Genomic DNA, 1,818 nt, shown 5'->3' on the forward strand with positions numbered 1-1,818 from the left:
GCATATGCCACAAGCCCATATCTAGAAACACGCCCATACGTTGGCTTCAATCCGACAACACCACAAAAGGCTGCTGGTTGTCTAACACTTCCACCAGTATCACTTCCCAATGATACCACACATTGTCTAGCAGAAACAGCAGCAGCCGAGCCCCCAGATGATCCTCCTGGGACCCGTGACAAATCCCAAGGATTTGCTGTCACCTAATGAATACGAAGATGTATCACCTGAGTAAACCATATTCAATAACAAGTCATAAACTTTACGGCAAATTATTAATTTTCTTACTTAATTTTTATGAACACTAAGAAAAAGTAATTGCACAAAGTAAAAAATTCCCAATGTACCAATATTATGCTCACGGTCACCAGATATGAAGAAATCTACCATCGCTTGAGACTGACTTTAGACACCACTTAGGTCGCTAGCGCAATAGTTACAACAGTACAATGATGCAATACGAGCTGTGCATCGCACCAACTGTATAGACAGTGACTGGAAGTTACCAAGACGTTATTTCTTAATCCTATCATGGACGAGGCGACCAGTCATTTATACTACTATAATTTCTTGTGTGGGATAATAACCTTAACAGTTTGAGTTATTTCAAGTATCAATTGCATACACACTATTTCAACTTCTCGTGCAATCCCTACCAAATGCAACTCGAGATGGTTAAATGCCAAACAACTTATCATCTCACAGAAATAAGCACAATCATTGCAGCACATAATGCAAGTGTGTTACTATATGCTACAAAGTAAGTTTCTTTGCCAATATAAAATCTAACCATACTCTAACCCATGGCGAAATTTCACAAAAGTTAATCCTACATCTTTTAAATGTGATAAAACCTCTAATAATCAGCTGATTCAATTCCAATTACTCCACAGTCAAGCATTTCAGTGCTCAATTCACTTACAAAATTCATATCTTCTCAGAATTACACACCAATATTGAACTTAATTATTTGAAAAAGAACATTGAGTAATAAAAAGATTCTAACTTGATAAGCAGAGCCTTCTGTAGTACTCCCCATACCAAACTCATCCAAATTCGTCTTTCCAACAACAATTGCCCCAGACTGTTTCAACTTCCTCACTGCCGTGGCATCAAATGGCGGACGATAATTTTTCAATATCCTCGACCCTGCAGTCGAGGGCATATCGGAAGTACAGATATTATCCTTAATTCCAACCAAAACCCCAGCAAGTGGACCCAGCTGTTCATTGTTCTTAATCTTATTATCCAATTCCTCGGCCTGTTTCAAGACGACATCATCAGGAGAGACATAAAGGAAGCTGTTCAACTGGGGCTCGGTGCGGCGGATGCGGTCGAGGAAGGACTTGGCAAGGTCGACGGCAGTGGTCTGCTTTGTCAAGAGGGATTTACGGATAGTCAGGATTTGGGAGGATGGGGCGGTGGTGGTGGGAAGGGGTGAGGATTGGGCGGTGTGGAGGCTATTGATAGGTCGGAGGAGACAGTGGCTAGGGAAGCGGACCAGCCGAGGTGCGTGGGCGGAGGATAACATTCTGGCTGGGTTGGGACCGAAATGAAGTAGAGAGAACTTAGCAAAGGTTTCTCCTTTGTACAGTGGCATTTGGTTCAAGTCACAACTACTTTGAGCATGTTTGGATGAGGTTATAAGTTACTTATAAGCAGCTTATTTCGGAGGCGAATGCCTAGGAATCCGAGAATTGGTCTACATTGGACAAGAGCCAGATGATGACAAGACGAATCATCACTTCACGCATACACCGAAAATACGGCATAACCACACCCTTTATAAATAACAATCATAAAATTAATCCCCATATG

The 1,818-nt window shown here is 41.7% G+C and overlaps 1 protein-coding gene across 1 annotated transcript in view; it reads right to left on the reverse strand.

The window, feature by feature from the left end:
* LOC111370218 (glutamyl-tRNA(Gln) amidotransferase subunit A, chloroplastic/mitochondrial) overlaps positions 1 to 1,621 on the reverse strand; it is a 6,838-nt gene extending 5,217 nt beyond the window's left edge. The window contains exons 1-2 of the mRNA XM_022991904.1: positions 1,007 to 1,621; positions 9 to 203 (exon numbers count right to left, since the gene is read on the reverse strand). Of these exons, the coding sequence (XP_022847672.1) occupies positions 9 to 203; positions 1,007 to 1,600 (789 nt within the window). The 5' untranslated portion in view covers positions 1,601 to 1,621. The remainder of the gene's footprint in view (positions 1 to 8; positions 204 to 1,006) is intronic.
* Positions 1,622 to 1,818: the final 197 nt, after the last annotated feature.

This window comes from Olea europaea, chromosome 21, assembly GCF_002742605.1.
Source record: "Olea europaea var. sylvestris chromosome 21, O_europaea_v1, whole genome shotgun sequence".
In the NCBI taxonomy this organism is placed as follows: domain Eukaryota; kingdom Viridiplantae; phylum Streptophyta; class Magnoliopsida; order Lamiales; family Oleaceae; genus Olea; species Olea europaea.